The 24922-nt window shown below is 40.3% G+C and overlaps 1 protein-coding gene across 21 annotated transcripts in view; it reads right to left on the bottom strand.

Annotated features, from left to right (window-relative positions):
• Positions 1 to 5665: 5665 nt before the first annotated feature.
• Positions 5666 to 24922, bottom strand: part of FGD4 (FYVE, RhoGEF and PH domain containing 4) — a 260601-nt gene continuing 241344 nt past the window's right edge. For all 21 annotated transcript variants that reach the window (XM_005570523.5, XM_074006580.1, XM_074006574.1 and 18 more), the window contains 6 exons: positions 23253 to 23283; positions 22646 to 22738; positions 21901 to 22026; positions 13554 to 13694; positions 9135 to 9275; positions 5666 to 7332 (listed from right to left, as the gene is read on the bottom strand). In XM_005570523.5, coding sequence (XP_005570580.3) covers positions 7075 to 7332; positions 9135 to 9275; positions 13554 to 13694; positions 21901 to 22026; positions 22646 to 22738; positions 23253 to 23283 — 790 coding nt within the window. In that variant the 3' untranslated portion in view covers positions 5666 to 7074. The remainder of the gene's footprint in view (positions 7333 to 9134; positions 9276 to 13553; positions 13695 to 21900; positions 22027 to 22645; positions 22739 to 23252; positions 23284 to 24922) is intronic.

Raw genomic sequence — 24922 nt, 5'->3', positions numbered from 1 at the left:
TGCAGTCAGGGCTGCACATTTTTGAATTAACAAAAATTATCTCTATTAACAATTATGAACTGAATACCTCATATGGGCCAGACAATGTATGATTGTCTCATTTAAGTCTCACAAGTCTTCAAGGTCCAAACATAGGTGGTAGAGCCAGGGATTTCTAGTCAATGGTCTCGGACACTAAGTCCTTCCCACTCTAAGCTTGGTACTCCAGTGATGGTTTGAGGAGCAGCAGCACCACTCAGGAGCTTGTTAGAACTGCATCGCAGGCCACTATGTCAGTCTGCAGTTTTCACAAGATCCCCAGGTGATTCATATGTACATTAGTTTGAGAAGCCTTGAATTATGCCACTCTGATGTAATGTGGACCCAAACCACATTTGGGTCCCTTGGTGAGCCAAGAGCAGTTTATTTTACAGAATCCTTCAGCTGATGCCAATTGCTTTAAAGCATCAATTTAAAAATTGTTGATTAGTTCTTTGTGTCCTAAAAAAGCTAATAGGCTTCTATGAAGCGTTATCCCTGGAAATGTTTTAGTTATGAAATCACGGTGAAAGTAATTAGGATTCCTCTTCAGGGCTTAAAAAGGGTGAAGTCAATTGAGTAGCTGTATGAAACTCGGAAGTGTTCCATGACATACTATTTGCATGGTGTTTCATAGTCACCAAGTGTGTTGGTTCTTGTAATGACCACAAGAATTTATAGTTGGGATTTAGGTAAATTGTCTAAGTCATATGACCAGTAAGAGCAGGACTAAGACTTTTTTTTGAGACAGAGTCTTGCTCTGTCACCCAGGCTGGGGTGCAGTGGCGCCATCTCAGCTCCTGACCTCGTGATCCGCCTACCTCAGCCTCCCAAAGTGCTGGGATTACAGGTATGAGCCACTGCACCCGGCCTGAACAGTTCGAGTTCTTTTCGTGCTTGTTTCACTATACAGTTGACCCTTGAACAACAAAGGATTGAAGCACGGGTCCTTATATGTAGGCTTTGTTCAATAAATAGACCTCTGCATTGATGGGTTCCACATTTACAACCAAATGTGGATGAAACATGGTATTCCATCAGGATGCAAAACCTACCAATACAGAGGTTTGACTCAGGGACTTGAGTATGAGCAGGGACTTGAGCAGGGACTCAGGGACTTGAGAGAGCTCAGGGACTTGAGTATGAGCAGATTTGGGTACCTGTGGGTGGTCCTGGAACCAGTCTCCCACGGACACTGTGGGCCAACTGGGTAAGCCTTTAGAATGCAGGCAAATACCACAAACTATGGAGCAAAGCAATCGCTTTCTCGGGTATGGAGCAGCACTGTTTTGTCGGTTGTTGGAGATCCACACTTGGAGCTATAACAAACAGAAGCCACTGTTTCTACACTTGGAGAACTTTGAGTCTGTCCTAAGCTTTATTCTTGAAAGACTTACACAGGTTTTTTTTTTTTTTTTTTTTTTTTGGCAGAGGGTAGGTTGGAGGTAGGAGTATCAGTACCTTACTGGAGTAATTTTCCTGAGCAGACAACCGAAATCACATGAACAGAACAGAGTTGAAATAACATGTAAAGCTTTGGAATTAATTTAAGGATGTATTTATTTACAAGATACAAATGTTTAATATTTAATAGGAATTAAAGTGCTTAATTTTACAATGTTTCCAATTATCTGCTTTTATGACCAAATATACATATGTTACACAATATATACATTATCTGCAAGTATTTTACATTCACATAGCTAGAAAAGAAAAATTACTTGTGATACTTTTACACTTGAGTCAACTGTAGAATTCCAGAAACATACATTCTCAAACTTACAGTCCTAAGAATTCAAAAGAAAAATCCAGAAACACTTATTCTACTTTTTGAGTCAAAGTCTCACTCTGTCACCCAGGCTGGAGTGCAGTGGTGCAATCTCGGCTCACTGCAACCTCGGTCTCCCCGGTTCAAGCAATTCTCCTGCCTCAGCCTCCCGAGTAGCTGGGATTACAGGCATGTACCACCACACCTGGCTAATTTTTGTATTTTTAGTAGAGACAGGGTTTTGCCATGTTGGCCAGGCTGGTTTCGAACTCCTCAGCCTCCCAAAGTGCTGGGATTACAGGCGTGAGCCACCGCGCCTGGCCCAGATATGCTTATTTTATTTTTTTAGCAGAGACGGGGTTTCACCATGTTGGCCAGGCTGGTCTCGAACTCCTGACCTGAAGTGATCCATCCACCTCGACCTCCCAAGGGCTGGGATTACAGGCGTAAGCCACTATGCCTGGCCTCTGTTACTTTTAAATGTCAATTGTCACTCACAAAATGAAATGCTAGTTTGGTTAAAAAAAAAAAAAAAGTCTTATATACAGGTAGACATGACTGTTCTGCTAATGAAGAGAACCCCCCCAGTGATACATTCCAATATCCATATACTATGTAATATATAATGTGATTCTCTCACAATGGTCCCCACAGACTAGTTTCTTCTGAAACCTATATTTCACTATGTATTTGGTATTCATTTATTAAAATACGATATAAGATTTCTTGATTTATGTTTTCCACTAAAACTACCACAATGAATTTTAGGAAAAGGGGTTGATCATCATATAACTCCCAGTGACCCCAACAAGTTAAAACTATCTTGTAGAAGCCATGTGCTATTTCATGTCAAAACACAAGAAAAGATACTGCATTCTGCCAAATGCTTAGTCCAGAAAGCAGAAGACCATGATTGACTTCAGATTTTTTTTTTTTTTTTGCCTCAGTAAACAGTACAGAAAATGATCTGAGAATGAAATTATTTTGTAAAAGCCCAAAGGAGAAAAAGAGTAACAAGATATCATAGTCTAGCATCTACAGGCCAAGGTCAAAAACCTGGGTGCAATGGATCCCATCAGCATGTAATTACATAGATTTATATTTTATATCCCTTCTGCAGTTAAAATATTTCCTCTTATTTTAAAATACATTTCTGTGGTCTGGAGACCAGCAGTCTCTCCCCCACATCTCTCTTCATTCTTGCTTGTTTCTTATCTTATTCCTTTCTGCCCTTTCTGTAAAGAAAGCAAGTTATCTTCTCATGACTATGTGATTAAGGGGTATATATAAGGATGAATTATACATAAAGATCCATGTAATAATTTATGTTAAAATATTTAAGTTAAACAATTTCAATAGAAAAACTTCATTTCTATGGAAAGACAGAATTGGAAATCAACAGTGTTTTTACATATATACATACATGTATAAATTCACAGAAAGGGTTTTTAAGTTGACCTAGTGGTCTTTATGTATCATAGTCATTTTCTAAAGCTGAGAATCTATAGTAGATAATAGTATGAAAATAACAAGTAGTTTGATTCTAATAAAATTGGTAAGAATGAGGAAGCAACACGATCCACTACAGATGTCTATACAGTCCAAAGAACAGGAACTGGTTGGCCACAGTTCATATACTAATACATTCTTGGAGAATACAAAATTTAAGAATGAAAACATTAAGACATTCTTGCCTTTTAATTTTAGCTTATAAATACCATGTGCTTAATCTTAGACCCACTAACACAAATATCATATGATATAGGAAATCTTCATTAATCTACTTTGCATTATAGCAAAGATACCTGTAAAACCCAAGACACTTGTTCCCTAGAAGTTTACTTGCTCCGGTTGGTGCTTGCTACTCAGGATGTATCTAGTCCAGAAAGATCATCAGAAATGTATCACAGGCAATATGCTCAGATTAAGAACTTAAGGCTTTGAATAGAACCAGAAAACAAAAGCAACAACCCTGTTTCCAAAAGCAGGGACGAGGAAAAGTAAAACAGAATTGTGAACTCAAAAGAGTTTTTGATAAAAGTTTTTAGAAGGCATCAAAGAATCTTTAACAACCCCTGCAGTACTACAAACTTTATCATTTTCTTTATACATTTATAACTAGAACAAGTGCTCTTAAAAAAAAAAAATCCTAATGTGTATGTGTACATATACGCGGAAAGGGTACATTTAAAAGGTTAGTTTCTGTAAAAAGTTTAATAATTTTTTTAAAAAATTGGGATAAGTCACCTAGTGAGGATAAGTACACAAACCTGATGTCAAATTAAACTTCATGGAAAACAAAATGTGCTTTTTCTATCCATTTACTTTGTTAAAGTAAAACTGTTCTTGATAGGTATTTAAAATCCAAGGAATGATGCCCCTTCCCATCTCCCTTCCTTATACTCTGCAATTTGAATTACCGTCTCACATCTAGAAAGTTAATATAATTCTCTATATTCTTGTGGCAAGAGGCCTTCATATTAAATTTTTGGTATAAAACCATACCCTGAAGAGTTTTATTGCTTGCATACATGATGACACTGTGATGCCATTATTACAAAAGTGGCTGGTGCTTTTTCTTATCAAGCCCCACTTAAAACCAAGATAAAAGTCTGCACTATATTTCATACTTAACATGCCAAATGGTAGGCTTTCAGCAAAAGCAAAATTTAAGCTTAAAATATTGAAATGTTTTGTGATGAACAGCAATTCTGTCAAGGAAGTACTTTGTAAAGTTTGGAGGAAGGGCACTTTAAAGAAAAGATGACTTGGAAAGCACCAAATGAGTGAAAATAAAGAATTAAGACCCACAGGGAACGTTGGTTTTAATGGGAAAGCAACCAATGATATTTTTAGGTTCAGTTTGTCATAACTGCTCAAGTGTCTTGGAAAGGAAAAGGCATTGATTATTCTTATCAATCACACTTTGAGGTCTCTTGGTTGAATTGTTTAATAAATGGCTAACAGAATTCCTTTACCTTTCATTGAGTAAAAACATCAGTGATTCTTTAATAAGAGAGAAGCAGGTAAGGTTGTTTCACTGCTTCTCTTTGTGTTTAGCTGAAGAATGTGGGGTGGAAAGTGAATATGGTGACCAGATAACCGGAAATTCTCTTCTAGTATTACTGCTTCTCATTTAAAAAATTAAAGATAATAACTGTTAAAAGCATGATAATAAACATTATCTTTACATGAGTATTCTTTCAATGATCTAAGTTAAGTAACATTGATATTTATTGAGCCAAAACTTAAGTGTGTTCATGTTACTTCTGTTTTGGTAGGGAGAGTGTAGTCTTCTTGCTTTTGAAAATAGTTTTCAAAAATAATCTGACTCATAAATCTTCCCATTGGCCCATACATTACCACTGTTCTAGCCACACTTTAAAAAGTCCTCTTCCCCTGCTAATCATTCTATATTTCCATTGCTTCTCTTTTCTTGAGATTAAGAAAACCAAAGCATCGTCTATAGCTATAGTTTAATTTTCCAAAAAACCACTCTGAGTATATATCACACACATACCCCGTTGGCCATTAAAAAAGAGAAGCAATGTCAATTTTCTTCTAGTCTTTCCCTGATTTAATAGGGCCTAAGAAGACACTTTTATCTCTTTTTGGCTCCATGTATTTGGTTTAATGTCAATGATCATGGCTGATATTCCTTTTATGGAGGAAGGGAACCTAATTATGTCAGCAATAATTGGTTCACTTGCTCCTCTGGGGTGGAAAAAATAAGATATTTCATAAAGTAACAAGGCCTGAACAAATGTGTGGCAGTCTCAAATTCTATTCTACATCTAAGGTGTAATCCTTACATACTAAAGATAGTGGGGTCGTTCTTGTAGATTTCTAGCAGACTGGTACATTAAAAAGTGAGAATGCTTAGGGTATGACAATATAAAAAAAGGTTTAATTTGAGAAAAGGATTAAGTTAAATAGTAAACAGTGTGAGATTTTAATCACGAGTACAACAGAGTGAAGAGCAGCCTTCATGACAAGGAACCATGTGACCAGCTCCTGCCCCAAACATAGGTTATCACATGTGGATTTTGTTTCATTCGGACAAAGGAAAAGCCCCACACAGTTATCTTAAGTGCTCATTATATAGAGACCTCATTTAACCATGCTCAATCATCTTATGGAAAAGAAAAACATTACAATAAATGTGGTTTCCACATATCCTAGTTCTGTAAAAGGTCAGGTGTCTCATAAAGTTTGGGTTTTGGTGAAAATTTTTGCACATGCTGATGTTAACTACTGTAACAATTATAGGATTGTAAAAGGTAAAATAACCTGTACAACTTTGACTGTCCCAGTGACCAAAATGCACTTTAATCTTAGAATAATCAAGACTGAAGCATTAACTGAACCCTCATCTTATATTAATAGCACCTTCTAAGAGAGGCACTGTTTTAAATAGGCACAGAAACAAAAAATGGTACTTTAAAAGTATTGTTGGAATTCACAAATATATCCCATGCCACATAAATTACCGCTTATTATAAAAATATCAATACCCTCAAATGCCAATCAGCAAAACATAAATCACCAAAACATTTCTTCAGTTTAGAACATTGCTCAATTCCAAGATAAACCATGCTTTATATTTAAAAAATAAATTAGAGATGAATGTGAACCCAAAGCTAAAGAGAAAAGCATGTATAATATATATATATATTCAATACTATATATACATAATTGCTATATACTTAAGATATTCTTAGGAGTATTTCTACAAAAACAAGTTATCTCTTCTTCATAAATCCAAAATCTGAACACAACAATTTGTCCTTTTGTTTTAAAAGAACAGACACCATTTATGCAGCTAAAGATTTATAAACTAAATTCAATAAGTTAATACAATAGCCTAAACTGTCCCTGTACTTTTCACCATGGATCTATTTTGGTAACATGGAGGTATATCTTTCAAACGGTTCCAGGTCCTACATGTGAAACAGAAGACATGAAAGGATTTCTTAAATCAAAGTGCTCATTCTAACCTGACAGTGACAGAATCAATTGATACCATTTCTTCAAGACAAAAAAGCACATATTCAAGGAATAGCTCAAAAAATGCTCCAGTTTTCACATTATTTCAAAACTTTATCGGTAGAATGACTCGGCACACTAATTTCACTAAGAGTACATAAACATAGGAAAACAGTCCTCAAAAGATGCATTTATGAGCCTATATTTTTCAACATAAAGTGCTAGCAGATGTGTAGGAAGAGCTGGGAATGTCTTGAGCTGTAAGTCTTGAGACCTCCACACCGTGGTTGGTCCTGAGGAGTTCAGCATTCTGATTTTTTCTTAGGTTCAGGATGATCATCCAAGGTAGCTGGATGCTCATTTGGACCATCTGGTGTCTCACCTGTGACAGCTAAAAGGATGACTTTCAGCCACTTCTGCTTCAGTTCCTCACTGTCTGCAGCAAAGCTGTGCACAGACTTAGACTGGGTCAGTTTGAAACTGTGTGGCAGGTCTGCACTCCTTGGCATTTCATCCACCACATAGCCCAGAAGGGGAATGGTGGCCTGGGCTCTGACGTCCTAAAACAAAAACATCGGACATTAAAAGCAGGAGATGTATTCGCTTGTTAAATGTGTCCCTTGCTCCTACTAAATCTCTCTTCCTACCACTGTTCCAAACAGACTTAAACAGGGAGTTCTCCATGGGCACAGAGGGCAATCCCATTGCGTAGTACAGAGCCTGTACGTGAGGCCACTGATAATGTTAGCTGAATGAAGGAGAGCTGACGCCCAAATCAGCTAGGACTCAGAGACACTCCACCCTCCTCTCTGTGAAAGAGCCCATTCAACTCTTCATTCAGTGAAAAGGGGAAGAAAACAATCACCATCATACTGTATTAAATCAGCAAACATTAACGATAATCTCATTACTAAAGGCAGTTTTATTTGGTGATTCATTCATTCCCTCATCAACTTATTTATGGACATAGAAAGCTTATAGGGCCGGGCGCGGTGGCTCACGCCTGTAATCCCAGCACTTTGGGAGGCCGAGGCGGGCGGATCACGAGGTCGGGAGATCGAGACCATCCTGGCTAACACGGTGAAACCCCGTCTCTACTAAAAAAAAAAAATACAAAAAATTAGCCGGGCGAGGTGGCGGGCACCTGTAGTCCCAGCTACTCAGAGGCTGAGGCAGGAGAATGGCGTGAACCCGGGAGGCGGAGCTTGCAGTGAGCCGAGATCGTGCCACTGCACTCCAGCCTGGGTGACAAAGCGAGACTCCGTCTCAAAAAAAAAAAAAAAAAGAAAGCTTATAGGAAAAGCAATAAAGGACAGTAAGCTATATAGCCTGTCATTTTCAGTCTATTTTCAAAATAAAATAATTTTACCAGCCCTTAATTTATAGACTGAAATACAATAGGTATATTTAAAATTTTTATATTTCAGAGTAAATGCATAACTGGTTTAAGTGTTGTACATTTGATTTTTCAAGCACAACACAATCATAGGACCTGGTGCTGCTCTCGTTAAAAGCTAAACCTGCATGTCATTGTCCCCATAGATTTATCTCAGATCCATATACGTGGGGTTCTCAAAAAATTGTTACTGAATGATAATGCAAGATTGATTTTAAGTTCCCCTTCCTCTTAAACACCTTTTTCAGGTATCTAGCCATTGAGCAAGAAGAAAAAAATAAAATAAAAAAACAAAATCGGCTGGGCGCGGTGGCTCACGCCTTTATTCCCAGCACTTTGGGAGGCCCAGGGGGGGGTGGATCACCTGAGGTCAGGAGTTCGAGACCAGCCTGATCAACATAGTGAAACCTCATCTCTACTAAAAATATAAAAATTAGCCAGTTGCGGTGGTGGGTACATGTAATCCCAGCTACTCGGGAGGCTGAGGCAGGAGAATCACTTGAACCCGGGAGGTGGAGGTTGCAGTGAGCCGAGATGGCGCCATTGCACTCCAGCCTGGGTGATATAAGCAAAATGCTATCACAAAGAAAACAACAACACAACAACAACAACAAAAAACAAAATTAAAGAGTCTTTTCTTAATGTTTCCTATCATTAAAAAGGCTTGTTTCTCCCATCTTACTTCCCCTCCTCCTCATGCTCATTCCTAATTCAACTCATCTTTTCTCAAACCCATTGAATGAGACAAGAAAGGGGACAAATGATCCATAGACTGAAGAAAACATAGGCTATAAAATGAATCAATCAGCTTAAACAACAAACTTGAACTTTACTCATTATTTTTCAATTTTAATGAAACAGTGAAACTGCCTGAACTCTTGTTCTACAGATTTTGAGTCCACTGTCCACTTGCTTCCCCTTGCCCCCAAGGGCATCTATCCCTTCAGACAGATGTGGTTTAGATACCTGGGGGGCACCATACATGTACAGCACAAGAGGGTCTTGCTTGGGGATCACACACCAAGCTTTCTGCCAAGGTTTTGACTTCTCCATATACTGAAGAAAGCTGCACACCACACTGTTTCCAGATACTTCTGCTGATTCAATCTAGAAAAATATAATGGAAAGAAAGAGAGAATGAATACACAACAAACCAGATAGAGAAGTCGTTCAACTAAAAGGAAATATTCACAAAGTACAATGTGCTTATATAAAATGTCTCCCTGGACTGTCCAAAAGATTCATTTGCAATTATCGTTTAAACACTTTAACATGGAAAATATTTAAGCCAATTTTAGCTCTTTATATAACTAGACCTTGTATTTAAAGAGTTAAATGTTTATTGATTGCTTACTATGTAGGCACTTTTCTTAGCTCAATACATGTCTTATTTCATTTAATCCTCACACCAACACTGAGAAGTTAGTATTTTCATTTTTTCTGAGGCTCAGAGTTTAAACAGCTTTCCCAAGATCACACATTGGCATGCTAGGATTTGATTGATTGGCATGATTGTACGTTTTCTTATCTATTTATTTCTTATTTATTTATTGACGGAGTCTCACTCTGTTGCCCAGGGTGGAGTGCAGTGGCGTAATCTCAGCTCACCTCCCGGGTTCACGTCATTCTCCTGTCTCAGCCTCCCGAGTAGCTGGGACTACAGGCGCCCAACACCACACCTGGCTAATTTTTTGTATTTTTAATAGAGACGGGGTTTCACCGTGTTAGCCAGGATGGTCTCCATCTCCTGACCTCGTGATTTACCCGCCTTGGCCTCCCAAAGTGCTGGGATTACAGGCGTGAGCCACCGCGCCCGGCCAAGGCTCTTTTATTTATAAATTACCCAGTCTTGGGTATGTCTTTATAGCAGTGTGAGTACAGACTAATACATAGAGCCATTTAATTTTTCTGTTTTGCCTCCTAATATAAAAATTGTTGGCTAAAAGGCCGGATGCGGTGGCTCACACGTGTAATCCCAGCACTTTGGGAGGCAGAGGCAGGCAGATCACTTGAGGCAGGAATTCAAGACTAGCCTGGTCAACACAGAAAAACCCTGTCTCCACTAAAAAAAAAAAAAAAAAATGGCCAGGTGTGGTGGCACATGCCTATAATCCCAGCTACTCAGGAGGCTGAGGCACAAGAATTGCTTGGACTGGGGAGGCAGAGGTTGCAGTGAGCTGAGATCGCACCACTGCACTACAGCCTGGGTGACAGAGTGAGACTCTGTCTAAAAATAAAAATGCTAAAAAAGGGAACAAAACCATTTAACTAAATGGTAGTTTTTATTATATGCCTTATGGAAACTGTTTGCTTCTATTTTCTATCTCTGAAACTCTTCAGGTAGTCCTACTCAGTGTTATCCATGCTGGTCTCCAGGTTAGCAAATGGTTTTGTTACCAGTTTCTGGTAAGCACACAAAGTAGGAGTAAGTGTTAAACTTTTATAACAATTTGAATTTGTGATGATACCCAAGTACACTATGGTGTATTTTACAAAAATATTGATCTGTGATAGTTCGGGGAAAAAAACTGATGCTTCATCATGGACTATTTATTTATTTATTTATTGAGATGGAGTTTCATTCTGGTTGCCCAGGCTGGAGTGTAATGGTTCAATCTTGGCTCACTGCAACCTCTGCCTCCCAGGTTCAAGTGATTCTCCTGCCTCAGCCTCCCAAGTAGCTGGGATTACAGGCACATGCCACCATGCCCAGGTAATTTTTGATTTTTAGTAGAATGGGGTTTCACCATGTTGGTCAGGCTGATATTGAACTCCTGACCTCAGGTGATCCACCTGTCTCAGCCTTGGTGCTAGGATTACAGGCATGAGCCACCACACCTGGCCACAGACAGTTTTTAAAGCAGCACTGGTTAGCAAAGGATAGCCCACAAGCCAAATCCAGCCCACTAGTTGTTTCTGTATGGCCCATGAGCCAGGGAAAGTTTTTTTACGCAACCACTTACAATTAATTTGATGATAGGGAACGCTAACTTCGGATTCCAATTAAGTGAAAGGTTATCCTCCCCCAAATAATTCCATTCTTACTAGTAGATCCTTATTATTATTATTATTATTATTATTTGAGACAGAGTCTCGCCCTGTCACCCAGGATAGAGTACAATGGTGCGATCTCAGCTCACTGCAACCTCCATCTCCCAGGTTCAAGTGATTCTCCTGCCTCGGCCTCCTGAGTAGCTGGGATTACAGGCATGCGCCCCTGCATGGGCTAATTTTTGTATTTTCAGTAAAGACAGCGTTTCACCATGTTGACCAGGCTGGTCTCCAACTCCTGACCTCGTGATCCACCTGCCTCAGCCTCCCAAAGTGCTGGGATTACAGGCATAAGCCACCGCATCCGGCCGATCCATATTATTAAAAAACCTAAATAAATATATTCTAATTTTAATTTTGTAAAAAAAAATTGTGGAAATTTGTTTTCTCTCTTCTTACAAATATGTATGTAATATCCCTGGTTTGGCCTCTTGGTCTGCAAAGACTAAAATATTTCCTCTCTGACCCTTTAAAGAAAAGTGTGTTGATCACTGTTCTAGAGCATATAACATACTAGCTGGTACAGAATCAGTCTCAAATATGCATTTAAGTTAATGTGTGCATGTACATACTTATCTCCTATGTATGGACTTCATACTATATATTTATTTCATTATATGAGTTGACCTAATAAGTAATTGATTAATTTTTGCCCAAGTATAAGGTTCTCTAAAAAACTAGCTAGGGATTTTTCAGAGATACAGCCTGAAGCTGACCCTAAACCAATTTCCCTGACTCATTATATTGTGCCAGTCTCATCAGTTGTTCCTATTCAATCTTGAGGCTGTGTTCCTGATGTCCAATGAAGCATGCCTTTCCATCCTTACTGCCTGAGAAAGCCCCGGTTTGGTAGGCCATACAAGTAACATCTATACCCTAGAAGAATGACTTTAGTGTGTAGGCTTACACTTAGCCTCAAATGGACCTTGAAGTTTGCCATCCTTTTTCAATTAACAGAAGTGTCCTTTGTACACTTATAAGTGTATAGGTATACTTGTACGCATGCACAATGTAAATGCTCAATAAATACTGATTCCTTAGAGATTCTTTTTTTTTTTTTTTTGAGAAGGAGTCTCACTCTGTCGCCAGGCTGGAGTGCAGTGGTGCGATCTTGGCTCACTGCAACCTCTGCCTCCTGGGTTCAAGCGATTCTCCTGCCTCAGCTTCCCAGGTAGCTGGGACTACAGGTGTGCGCCACCACACCCAGTTAATTTTTGTATTTTTAGCAGAGACGGGTTTTCACCATTTGGCCAGGATGGTCTCGATCTCTTGACCTTGTGATCTACCCGCCTCGGCTTCCCAAAGTGCTGGGATTACAAGCTTGAGCCACTGCGCCCAGCCTCTTTAGAAATTCTTAAATCAAGTAGGTCTATGATTTTAGATACATAGCATTTTGATCCCGAGCCTATTCTTCTATAGACTTTCCAGGCTACCTTGAACTTACTGCCACAAAGGCCTTATTATATAACCTATCCCTTATACTGTTAATATTTCTAGATGTAAAACTCATTTCAGATAAGCTGCATTATAGTTCTCAGGCATGGAGGGGTCTGAATTTTTTCTAGAACATGAGTCAAATTAACTTGGGAAACATTTCAGTAATATTTCAATGCAGTTATCAGATTACCATCACTGGCAATTAAATGACTATAATAAACTAGATTTTTTACTATAATAAGTTGCAAGAGTCTGTCAGGTAATAGCACTTTTATCTAAAGTGGTTTGTAAAGCCAATATGATGAAATTGAGAGTAAAAGCTTTCCTTTATAGAAAATATACTACAATAATTTGGGTATTAGAAGAGATGCCAATTAATACTGAAATATTTGGCTATAGCTACTGCCATGAAATCAATGTATTTCATTCTTAAATGCATGTTGATTTAAATAGCGGCTCCCCTTTTCTATGCATCCAAGCAGAATCCCAAAAGTCAGCAAAATAGAACAAAATCTTGCTCATTACACAAACTGTTAAACACTCAAAGAAATAACAAAAAGATATTATTTGTATTCCTCATAGGTAAGAGGATTCTGTTTCTTCTATAAAAATCTAGGCTGGGTGCGTTGGTTCATGCCTGTAATCCTAGCACTTTGGGAGGCCAAGGTGGGCAGAACCCTGAGGTCAGGAGTTTGAGACTAGCTGGCCAACATAGGGAAACCCCATCTCTACTAAAAATACAAAAATTAGCCCGGCACGGTGGTGTGGGCCTGTAATCCCAGCTACTTGAGAGGCTGAGGTTGCAGTGAGCTGAGATCGCACCACTGCACTCCAGCCTGGGCGACAGAGCAAAAAAAAATAAAATCTAAAAGATACCCAATATTTAATATTTCTTACCTCTAAAATTCCTTTTCTTTTCTTTTCTTCACTGTCTGTGAATCCACTTATGATTTGATAACAGTCTTTACAAACTTTGCTCAATTTACCACCATCATATTCAAGTTGAGCTTTGTAGTCGGAGCATTTCCAACAAACCACCTTAAATTTAAAAGAAAAATGAACAGTAATCATATTTAAAGGATACGATTTAAGCAGTAATCAGTTATAGGCAATAATAAATGAGAAAATGTTAAGCATAGAAGGCAGATTTTTGTTAGAAAAAGAACATCCCTCTAAAACACTAGAAGTACGTACAATGGTGTTTCAACCCTGTTTGTGACGAGCTCTGCTCACTCATCCTTCTTTTCCTGGCCTCTAAAGGCAGAAGTCACTCAAAGGCTTAGTCTAGATCTTGACTCTTCATACTTCTGGATGTTCATCAATATCCTTTCCAAACTGCTCACGACCTTCCCTGGTCTCTCTTACCCCACCTCACACCCTCCTCCCAACCCAGTCCCCTTCTCACAGTCCTCTCTATTGCAGGAAATGGGCAGTCATACAACTGGTCCTGTGTCAGACACACAGGAGTCATCCCCAAAATCTCTTTCGATCTTACTCAAGGATTTTCCATTTTACAAAGTCCTGCTGATTTTACTTCCTAAATATTTCTTCGATCTATTTTTCCACAACTTCCTTATAAGAACCCAAGTCCATGGCTACTTTTCTACTTGTGACTGGTCCTTGTAGCATTCTTACTGGTTTACAGGCCTCCACTCTTACGCCTCCTCCAAGCTATAATATCTTCCAAACAGTGGAAAATGCTAATCTGGCTGGGTGTGGTGGCTCACACCTGTAATCTCAGCACTTTGGGAAGCTGAGAAGGGCAGATCGCCTGAGTCCAGGAGTTCCAGACCAGCCCAGGTGGAGACAGTGCTAGTGCACTCCAGCCTGGGTGACAAAGCAAGACCCTGTCTCAAAAAAAAAAAAAAAAAAAAAAAAAGCTACTCTGATTTATTCCTCCTCTATTAAAAATCCTTCAGTTTTTCCTTTGCTCTTGGCTAAAGAACCAACTCTTAATCAGGGCCTACAAAGTCCTGCATAATTTGCCCTCTTTCTGGACTCTGTGTCTTCAGTGACACTGGTTTCTTACAGTTTCCAAAGGCCATGCTCACTGCCTCTCTCCTCTCTGCTTCACTAAGTTAACTTGTGCTCACCCTTCAGATGTTGGCTCAAATTCCAGTTCCTCAAGGAGGACTCCTCCAAATCCCAGACAGTGCTCCCTGCATTTTCTTTCATAGCACTGATTATAGTTTTTAATTATATTCTTGCATTATTATTTGATTGTTTTATCTCCCTTACAGGGCTCTAAGCTCCAGGATAGACTGTCTTTGAGTGTTCTGCTCACCAGACACACAATAAACATTTACAGAATATCAATGAATGAATGACTATGATGCCAATGTGCATGATTTCTTAGTGATAATCTTTTACTATTATAGAATAATTGTTTAAAATCTTCTAGTTTAACAAATTATCTTCTTGCTTATAGAAGTATATTTTCCCCTCAATTTATAGTAGACAAATTGTATTAAAGAAAATATATTAGTCAAATTTTTGGTGTAGGTTTACAGCATTTAAAATTCATGATAAAAATGGTCTACTGTTTGCCCATAATTACAATGGAATTACTCTGGGATTTAGAATTAGACATACCTGTATCTGCAAACACATACCATCCCTTTTGTTTGTTTTCAAACCATAGCACAGTATTTTGACAATGCACATGCAAACACATTTTTTGTTTGCTTACTGAAGGCAAGTAGGCCAAAACCAAAAATAATTTCAGGCAAACTCAATGATAGATTTTTAAAAGTCTTACCCTGATTTAAAAAAAAAAAAAAAAAAAAAGCTATTTGGGCCAGGCATGGTGGCTCATGCTTGTAATCCCAGCACTTTGGGAGGCCAAGGCAGGCAGATCACGATGTCAGGAGTTCGAGACTAGCCTGGCTAGCATGGTGAAACCCCGTCTCTACTAAAAATACAAAAAATTAGCCAGGCATGGTGAAGCCCGCCTGTAGTTACTCGGGAGGCTGAGGCAGGAGAACTGTTTGAACCCAGCAGGCAGAGGTTGCAGTGAGCTGAGATTGCGCCACTGCACTCCAGCCTGGGTGACAGAGCGAGAGTCCGTCTCAAAAAAAAGCTGTTTGCTCTCAATTTAATTTTGATCACAAAAGTACTGTAGTGAGTCAAAAATAAGTCTGAGGAAAATAGGAAGAATAACTAAAACAACTATCAATAAGAACTGTTGCACTTAAGCACACAATATATTCGCTCATAACACTGTGAACACCTACTGTTCTCTGTCTCCCATTCCTTTTAGGAGAAGGGCTATGATCTTTAACTTGGTTCACAAGGCCCTCCAAAAATTGCCACTGCGTCTCTCCAGCTTCATTCCATGGTTTGTTCCTCACTTTTTCCATATGAAAGTCAGCTCAATGGCTGACCAAATCATGATCAAATTATGTTAACATGTAGCATCATTGCATTTAAATACTAGCAATATAGTTATTAACTTACAATCAGAAACATATTTTTGGATAAGGAACCTGAAATTCCATAAACAAGAGGGGAATTTATAAAGTGTCAAAGAAACACAAAAACCAGAAAAATTACAAGTTTTTATAGAAGTTTATATAACTTTTCATTTTTTATTTTTTTGAGATGGGGTCAAGACCTGGGGTCTGTCACCCAGGCTGAAGCGCAGTGGTGTGTCTTGGCTCACTGCAGCCTTGACCTCAAGAGCTCAAGCAATTCTCCCACCTCAGCCTCCTGAGTAGCTGGGACTACAGGCGTGTGCCACCACACCAGGCTAATTTTTTTTTTTTTTTTTTTTTTTTTGAGATGTAGTCTTACTCTGTCGCCAGGCTGGAGTGCAGTGGCGTGATCTTGGGTCACTGCAATCTCCACCTCCTGGGTTCAAGCCATTCTCCTGCCTCATCCTCCTGAGTAGCTGGGATTACAGGCACACGCCACCACACCCAGTTCATTTTTGTATTTTTAGTAGAGATGGGGTTTCACCATGTTGGGCAGGATGGTCTTGATCTCCTGACCTTGTGATCCACCTGCCTCAACCTCCCTCCCAAAGTGCTGGGATTATAGGTATGAGCTACCATGCCCAGCTGAAGTTTATATAACTTTAGGATATAAAAAGACTATGTAAACAGTCATAATGAAATACATAACCACGATTAAATATGTTTTTGACTCTTGCTGCTGTCAGTATGACAGACTAGATAGATACTCTGAGAAGAGTTTTACTATAATACAACTGGATCCTGGACAAAATTCAGCAAATAATTGTAATGCTTTACTTCTTTACATTAAAGTAAGAGAACTTTCCAAGGCCCCCAAACCCAATGAACAAACAAAACAACACACATACAATAAGCTGAAATTGTAATGGTGAATGAATGGAGCAAACAAAGCTCGGGTTGGACAGTCCTGGGATTAGGAGACAGTCCATGGGGCCTGGAGGACAAGGGTCTGAGACTTGGTCATTACGACAAAACTTATGAAAGGAAGATGATGAAGTATCAACCAAATACGAGCTCACAATGAGAAGAGACTAATTACAGCAGAAAGCAAGTCTCCAGGAACTAGAATTTAGTAGAAACAACAGATTTGGAACCCTTGAAATGTCTTCGGCTACTGGCATTATTAGACACAAATTTGAAAATTACATAAGAAATGTTTGGAAACATCAAGTGGCAAACAACAAAAACTATCAGAAATGGTCAGGTAGATTTGGAAGGAAAAAACTTTTGGACATAATTAAAATTAAAAATGAACAAAACAGCAGATTTGCTACAACTGGAGAGTAAATGAACAAAACAGGAAATAGAGATGAATAAAATGCTATAGAGAGACACAGATAGAAAACAGGACAGACACAGAAGATGGATGAGGTAATGTGATATATATCTGAACTGAATTCCACAGGAAGAAAGTGAGAAAAAAGAAAAACAAATAACAGAAATAACATAACTTTTCTAAGAGTCCATTTCTGAATTATATAATGGAGAAAATACAACCTTCCTCGCAGGGGAATTGAGAAACCATAAGCAACAGTATACACAACACACTTCAAACAATGCCTGGCACTGGTACATCATAAATGGTAACTGCTATTGTTTTTATTTCTGCTCCTCTCCCCTTCATTTCAACTTGCTTCATTTTTCTGTTTCTTATGTCAATAGCACACTGCCATTTATCCAGTCACCCAAATCTTTTTTTTTTTTTTTTTTTTTTGAGACAGAGTCTCGCTCTTTCGCCCAGGCTGGAGTGCAGTGGCGCAATCTCGGCTCACTGCAAGCTCCGCCTCCCGGGTTCACGCCATTCTCCTGCCTCAGCCTCCTGAGCAGCTGGGACTACAGGCGCCCGCCACCGCGCCCGGCTAATTTTTTGTATTTTTAGTAGAAACGGGGTTTCACCGTGGTCTTGATCTCCTGACCTTGTGATCCGCCCGCCTCGGCCTCCCAAAGTGCTGGGATTACACGCGTGAGCCACCGCGCCCGGCCAGTCACCCAAATCTTAACATTAAAGTCATTCCTGACTACTTACTCCCTGTCTTTCTCAGCTCTTTCTTCGTTGAACCAATTCCCTTTAAAGTGTGATCAAATCTAAGCATCTTACCATGGCATCTCTGGCTGTCAATGACCTGATTCTTACCTACACCATTCCAGCCTCAGTTTTCTGCCAGTCTTGCAGTGCTTACTCCAATATCAAGCAGCTTGTGTCCTCCAATACATAACATGTGTATCTTCAGGGTGAAGCATGGTTCTTTAGATTATCAGGAAGCACCATCCTTTAGGCTGCCATGCCACCAAGGGAAACATTTGGGATCACAGCAATAGGTCTGGGTGCCTACCCTTATCTCAAACACCAGTAGAATTCACTCCATGTCATGCCCCACTTTCCTGTTTATCTCATATCCCAGGAAAACGCCCAGCTCTCTGGTTATTTTCTCAGCCTCATCCCCAAACATAATGCTCTGTACATAATTTTTTTTTTGAGACGGAGTCTCGCTCTGTACCCCAGGCTGGAGTGCGGTGGCGCAATCTTGGCTCATGGCAACCTCCGCCTCCCGGGTTCAAGCGATTCTCCTGCCTCAGCCTCCCGAGTAGCTGGAATTACAGGCATGCACCACCACGCCCAGCTAATTTTGTATTTTTAGTAGAGACGGAATTTCTCCACGTTGGTCAGGCTGGTCTCGAACTCCCACCTCAGGAGATCCGCCCGTCTCAGCCTCCCAAAGTGCTGGGATTATAAGGGTGAGCCACCGCGCCCGACCTCTGTACATAATTTAATCTAGTTCAGTCCCCATCTCCCACTTTCCCCTCCATTGGGCCCTCTGGACCTTTCACTCTAGAATCAAACTCTTCCATATCCTCAGGCTCTTTTCTCTAGTGGCGGCTTTTTTTTTTTTTTTTTGAGACGGAGTCTCGCTCTGTCGCCCAGGCTGGAGTGCAGTGGCCGGATCTCGGCTCACTGCAAGCTCCGTCTCCTGGGTTCACGCCATTCTCCTGCCTCAGCCTCCGGAGCAGCTGGGACTACAGGCGCCCGCCACCTCGCCCAGCTAGTTTTTTTTTTGTATTTTTTAGTAGAGACGGGGTTGCACCGTGTTAGCCAGGATGGTCTCGATCTCCTGACCTCGTGATCCGCCCGTCTCGGCCTCCCAAAGTGCTGGGATTACAGGCTTGAGCCACCGCGCCCGGCCCTTTTTTTTTTTTTTTTTCACTTCACCTTCTGTCACCTCTGAGACCTCAGGGCTGAGAACTGAGGCATGTATTCCCTGACTCTTCTTGCCTTCAAAAACCCCTGGCAGCTCTGAGGCCCATCATCGTCTGGCTCTACCCATCTCTCCTACTGAGTTAGCATCTCCTCATCATCTGCCCCACACCCACTCACTCAGGAATTTCTCACTAACAGATCATAGTTCTCTGCTCTACCACAATGTCTGTGGACTTCAACATTCACATGACAAGCCCAGCTCTACTGCCTTGTATCTCTGCTGCCAGCGCAGTGCAGTCTACCTTCTCTGTCCAATCTCATGGTCACCCCCCAGACTGTCACCACCAGAGGGTGAACCATATCTGGCATGCCAGGTTCACATATCCCTTTTTTTTTTTTTTACCAACATCTCTCTTATTTCTAATTCATTGGCCCCAAGATGTCCGCTACCATACACCTCTGAACTTACCGAAATTATTCTGTCCACAGACCCCACCACTTTCTCATTAACCATCAGCCTGTTTCCCAGCTTTCCTGCTCTTTTTATCCAATTGAGACTTCTCTTATTCATTATTAACTCTCTGATGCAAATACTTCCCTTCTCTTCCAGTGTTTTTCTCATTGTACTTACTCTGGATAAATCCTGCTATCTGCCTTCGCTGGCCTGAGTTGCTGTATCTTGTTAGAGAAAAATCACTGCCATTAAACTGACTAGTGTCCCTTTAAATTTATAACTGTAAATTTCTAACAGGTGCCCAAGTCCAACTTTGTTTCTCTACTAGGTTCACCTTTCTCTACCCAGAGAAAATTTTCACACTTAGTCCTCTTTCTTGAATCTCCCCATCTCTTCCTCCTTCCCCTTCACTTTCAACTGATGACTCTACTTCATTCTTCAGTGAACATACAGATATTGCACCTAAATGGAGCCAGGTGCGGTGGCTCATGCCTGTAATCCCAGCACTTTGGGAGGCCGAGGTGGGCAGATCATGAAGTCAGGAGTTCGAGACCAGCCTGGCCAACATGGTGAAACCTCATCTGTACTAAAGATACAAAAAATTAGCTAGACATGGTGGTGCACGCCCGTAATCCCAGCTACTTGGGAGGCTGAGGCAGGATAATCACTTGAACCTGGGAGGCGGAGGTTGCAGTGAGCCGAGATCACACCATTGCACTCCAACTCGGGCAATAGGGTGAGACTCTGTCTCAAAAAAAAATGTATTTAGCCAGGCGTGGTGGCTCACGCCTGTAACCCAGTACTTTGGGAGGCCGAGGTAGGCGGATCACCTGAGGTCGGGAGTTCAAGACCAGCCTGACCAACATGGAGAAACCCCATCCCTACTAAAAATACAAAAATTAGCCAGGTGTGGTGGCGCATGCCTGTAATCCTAGTTACTAGGGAAGCTGAGGCAGGAGAATTGCTTGAACCCGGGAGGCGGAGGTTGTGGTGAACCGAGATCACGTCATCGCGCTCCAGCCTGGGCAACAAGAGTGAAACTCGTCTCAAAAAAAAAAATACAAATAAACACATATTGCACCTAAACTCCCTCATTTCTCACCACCAGAGCAACAAAAACGGCAACTCACCCACATTTGTACCCATCTTTTTCTTTTTCCCTTCTGATATAATGGAGGAAGTTTTCCTCTCCCCATCAAAGCCAGCACATCTACTTGTACTGTGGGTTCCATCTATTCTTGTTTCTCACACACATCCTTTGGCCATTATTTATCTAACATTCCTCCTCTTACTCATCATGCTCCAGCCTCATGACCTTTGGCAGTCTCATGAATAGACCAAGTTCCTTCCTAGCTCAGGGGCTTTGCATATAGACTTTCACTGTCTGAAGTTTCTCCCTGTCTCTATTGATTATCGGCTCTTTCTCAACGCCTCCCCCCCTTTTTTTCCTTTCTTTTCTGAGACAGAGTTTTACTCTTGCTGCCTAGGCTGGAGTGCAATGGCACGATCTCAGCTCACTGCAACCTCCGTCTTCTGGGTTCAAGTGATTCCCCTACCTCAGCCTCCCAAGTAGCTGGGATTACAGGCACGTGCTGCCATGCCTGGCTAATTTTGTATTTTTAGTAAAGATGGGATTTCACCATGTTGGTCAGGCTGGTCTCAAACTTCTGACCTCAGGTGATCTGCCTGCCTTGGCCTCCCAAAGTGCTGGGATTATAGGCATGAGCCACTGTACCCAGCCCCTTTCTCAGTCTTTTAAGCATCATCTTAAATACCAACCCCTCAGATAGGTCTCTTTTTCTAACCAAAATTGGTTCCAAATCTTCCTCTGTTACTAATACTGTCCGTTTTTAACTTCTCAATTGTTTTATTTCATCTATAGTAATTTGAAATTCTTATTTGTCTGTCTTCTCCATTACAATGTAAGCTCTGTAAAGCCAGGGAACCTTTTGTCTAACGTTTTTTCTCCGGGGCTCAGCACAGTTCTCTGCACATAGTTGGCAGCAAAATAAATTTATTAAGTGATTTGTTGAAAGTCGTTTTTGTGTGTGTCCCAAGTTGATGACTTTATATCACTTATATGGTTACTAGCAACCTTAATGATCAAGAAATCTCACTTACATATCCACATGCTCGACAATGATGCCTCCTCCGTGTCAGTGCATTGAAAGGCTCTTTACATTTCATACACATTGTCACTTCATTATCTCGGATCCATCTTGGGGCTCTTTTCCCTAGCTCAGCAGTCTAAAAAGGGAAGAAAGATTCAATTTTAATAGAAAAAAACTATAATTCCCTTTTATTATTATTTTTTGAAAGAACTTTAACTATATTGCTCAAACCATGTTCTGAAACTCAAGAACAAGGCCGGGTGCAGTGGCTCACGCCTATAATCCCAGCACTCTGGGAGGCTGAGGTGGGCAGATCATCTGAAGTCAGTAGTTCGAGACCAGTCTGGCCAACGTGGTGAAACCCTCTCTCTACTAAAAATACAAAAATTAGCTCGGCATGGTGGCATGCACCTATAATCCCAGCTACTCGGGAGGCTGAGGCAGGAAAATTGCTTGAACCCAGGAGGCGGAGGTTGCAGTGAGCCAAGATTGCGCCACTGCAATAGCCTGGGCGACAGAGCAAGACTCTGTTTCAAAAAAAAAAAAAAAAAGAATAAAAAAAATTCAAAGAAGTTCAAGTAGAATGAAAAGTCACTCACTATTGTGTTCATCTAAGAAAGAATGAGATTCTGTCTAACCAGCCAGTTCTGACATTGTAAAGGGAAAAGGTTGGAGAACAAAATGATTAGACAGATCTTCTGCACCTGCAAAGATATGAAAGAGCTTGACAAAGTTAAGAATTTAATTCAACTCACAGAAACCTCTGAGTGAATGTCATTATCCTTTGCAATTGCATTTCTGAAGGTTTCATGCCTTTGATGAAAAGCATCGATGGTTTCTTGAAGGGCCTAAAGTATAAGTAAAATTCAAAGCACACCTTAAAGTTTCTCATATAAACCAACGAATATACTTTATCAAACAAATATCTATGATAGGAATCACTTTGAAAATTAAGTGAACCTGTTCTGATGACTGCATATTAAAACACACACAATGTATGCACATTTGTATACACATAGATGTTACTAAAAAACAAAAGTGAAAATAAGCTGGGTGCGGTGGCTCACACCTGTAATCCCAGCACTTTGGGAGACTGAAGCAGGCAGATCGCTTGAGCTCAGGGGTTTGAGACCAGCCTGGGCAACATGGCGAAACCTCATCTCTACGAAATACAAAAAAGATTAACCAGGCATGGTGGTGCACGCCTATAGTCCCAGCTACGTGAGAGGCTGAGATGCAAGAATTGCTTGAGCCCAGGCCCAGGCTGCAGTGAGACATGACGCACCACTGCACTCCACACTGGGTGAGAGTGAGACTCTGTCTCAAAAAAAAGGAAGAAAAGGAAATAGAAATGAGGCGTACCTTGATCCACTCTTCTTTGTCTTGCGCAGAACTAAAACAAAACAAAATTAAAGTGAATGTAAAGAACATTAATGATTCACTGCCAGTGAATAAAACTATGCTTTCATGTTGTTCCAACTTTCTGGAAAATTCAGGGATGTTACGGAAGGAATTATAATAAAAATTAATCTCTGGCAATTAAACAAATAAAAATCTTAAAAACAGGTTCAGACTATTCACTGACTTTGGTACGCATCAAATTTGATGGGGCTAGTTAGGTTTAGCTTCCATTAATATACTGTCCAGACATGAAGTCTAATCACCATCATCCGGTTAGATATATCAGGTGACTGTATATATAGCATTACACTGAATATACAACAGCTAATCTTCCAGTTTTCTAAAACACATGAAGGCTACTAAAGGCTACTAATCACAGCCCATCTTAGAAGAGATAGTAATTATCTTTGAGAATCTAAAATATCTCTGTAAAGCCTTAGGGAGCTATTTAACATTTCCTTTGATAAACAATTTAATTTTATTTTCCAGTTCTTAGAAGGCTTTAGGCAATACCAAACCTAACCCCTTTTAGATAAAGAAAAGCATATAAAAATTTTAAATGCCTATAGGAAGGAGGTGTTACAGATTAAGAGACCCCAGTGTTTAGTAATTATCCTTAGAAAACAAATTTCCTTGACTGTCGTCAGGTTCCCTTTTTCCCTATAAGGCAAACGTTATTTCCTCTTTCTTGCAGGTAGCTTATGTTGCTGGCTGCTATCACAGACCACATTTGAAAAATCCTCCGTAGTGGAGTCTGAACTGGGTAAGATCTCCAAATTGAAAAATTCTGAAGAGGATGAAAGAGTGTGCTCTATCTGTTTGTATGTGCTTGGTAGAGGGGCTAAGTTTGAATTCTAGCCTGAAGGTCACCTGCCTGCCCACAGGTATGAAATATGCATGAGGCTAGCTGAAGGATTGTTTCTGTGTCACAATCTATCTTTCCAGCAAATTGATTATTGAACACCATGATGTGCCAGGAATGCTGCTGGAATCTGTGTCCACCAAGTGGAAGCTTCTGCTCATTGTTCACCTGGGGGCTTCAATCTTGCTTCTCAAAATAAAAAAAAAAATTAAAAATTAAAAAACTCTCCCTATTGCTCTGCCTTGCCACCACAGCTCTGTTGCCCTGGAAGCACAGTTATTTGCTAGCTGCTTTTAGCCTTTCAAATGCAGAGACACCCAACAAGTCTTTATAGCTTTTCATTTTAGTTTTTAGTTATGGTAGATTGTTTTCCCCCTTATATTTTTATTTCCACTTAGCCATAGAAAACCATAATGGTATTCTGTATATAAAACAGAATACTTTTTATCTTTTTGAAAGTAGAAGAAGCAGCACAAAAGTACTTCAGTCTTGAGGCTGACTCACACCTTAGCAAGAAAAGTGGGGTCCTTTTTTCCCAGTTAGCTTCAGAATCAAATACTCTTTCAGTATCTCCAAATATATACCCAAGTTTTGATTCCACATAATTCCTATGGCACTCTGACTTTCTTGGAACTTCAGTGTTTGTCCCATTCTTAACAGAGCATGATAGGCTGGGTGCAGTGGCTTAGGCCTGTAATCCCAGCACTTTGGGAGGCTAAGGTGGGCAGATCACCTGAGGTCAGGAGTTTGAGACCAGCCTGGCCAACAT

The sequence above is a fragment of the Macaca fascicularis genome, chromosome 11 (assembly GCF_037993035.2).
Source record: "Macaca fascicularis isolate 582-1 chromosome 11, T2T-MFA8v1.1".
NCBI classification, from domain to species: domain Eukaryota; kingdom Metazoa; phylum Chordata; class Mammalia; order Primates; family Cercopithecidae; genus Macaca; species Macaca fascicularis.
The sequence above is the reverse complement of the archived record's forward strand: the minus strand, read 5'-3'. Positions and strand labels throughout refer to the sequence as shown.